Source organism: Contarinia nasturtii, unplaced genomic scaffold, assembly GCF_009176525.2.
Source record: "Contarinia nasturtii isolate CC-2019 unplaced genomic scaffold, AAFC_CNas_1.1 Cnas_scaffold_1436, whole genome shotgun sequence".
Classification (NCBI taxonomy): Eukaryota; Metazoa; Arthropoda; class Insecta; order Diptera; family Cecidomyiidae; genus Contarinia; species Contarinia nasturtii.
The window spans coordinates 1-1355 of record NW_022198773.1 but is presented as its reverse complement, the minus strand read 5'-3'; the positions used below and the strand labels follow the sequence as shown (position 1 = coordinate 1355).

General features: G+C 40.3%; 1 protein-coding gene across 1 annotated transcript in view; it reads left to right on the top strand.

Moving 5' to 3' along the window:
• The window catches only part of LOC116346223 (myb-like protein AA), a gene marked incomplete at its 3' end in the record, with an annotated part of 2717 nt that extends 1652 nt beyond the window's left edge, over positions 1 to 1065 (top strand). Inside the window, exons 6-7 of the mRNA XM_031776154.1 lie at positions 113 to 227; positions 295 to 1065. Coding sequence (XP_031632014.1) covers positions 113 to 227; positions 295 to 1065 — 886 coding nt within the window. The remainder of the gene's footprint in view (positions 1 to 112; positions 228 to 294) is intronic.
• Positions 1066 to 1355: the final 290 nt, after the last annotated feature.

The following is a 1355-nucleotide window of genomic DNA, read 5'->3' as shown; positions in this document are numbered from 1 at the left end:
TGAAACGTTGGCGGCCAAAAGAAGACGGCTTAAACAACAGCAGCAGCCACAAACACCGGCCTCAGTCGTACCACAACGACGTGCAATTCGCTCGCAATCGGTGGGCTCGCAGCCAACACAATCAATCAATGAGTCTGTTGTTCATCGTCGCACAGAGCTGCGCTCACATACATTGGATGGACCACAAAGCATCCCAAATAGTGTTTCAGTTATACAGCAACGAAACGGTAAAACATTGAGACTATTTTAAAAATTCAATGCATTTTTCTCATCTTTGGCAATGTCTCTCTATAGTTGAAGCAGTTGAAGCAGTTGCAAATGAATTGGGCACACACTTGAAACAATTTATCCAGAATATCAATAATATAAGAATATCATCACACATTAAGCGGAAGGTCGAAGATTTGGTGAAAAAATTTGAACAATGTCATGTCAATGCCTTACAACGGCTACGGCATGAATTTAATATTGCCGATGCACCAACCGATGATCAAAACGATGAACCATCTACCACAGTCGCACGAAGTAAACGTGCAAAACGAACAAAATCGACTAGTAATGTGCCAACATCGAAACCAAAGCCGGCACCAAAGAAACGAACAACTCGTGCCACCAGTATGCCGAATACATCGAATAATGTGAATGTCAGCGATGACGATGATGGTGACGATGGCGACGATGGTGATGAGGATTCAGAAAGATTCCAATCGATCAAAATGGGCAAACGTAAGTCGTTCAATGAAAATCTAGTGAATAAGGATGAATTGTCTAGCATTATCAATAAAATTGTCACGGACATGAGTCACAATTGGCGACTTGGCGCACTCAACGTACACTGTAGCCTCATGCGAATCATACAATCGAACAATAAAGATGCCATTCGTACCGAATTTTGGAATACTACGTGTGAATACTATCGTAATTATTTTGATGGTTATTTTCGTGGTGTGTATGGTAATTGTATCAATGGCCAGACAAAATTGCGAAAAACATGGAAATTGGATAAAACTATAAGCAAGTTCTGTCGGAAGCACAAAGTCGTTGAGAAAAATCCAATTGGTTATGGTAACATTTTCACCAATGCATCTAAGCAATACCATATGAATTTCATGATGTGCATCATACGTAGTCTGTATAATAATGTTCGGGCATATTTGAATCATTGTGTGATTTCCGAAGAATTGGCAAACCATCCGAAATCAAATAAGCCGGTTGCGAGCACATCACGCGCCAAAACACCACAAAAATGTCGAACATTGAAACAGATACGCAAAGCGAATTACCAATTGATCACCAATACAATGCGCTATTTGTTCAGCGACGAAGCAGAGAATCCGAATTTCTATAAGAAAAAG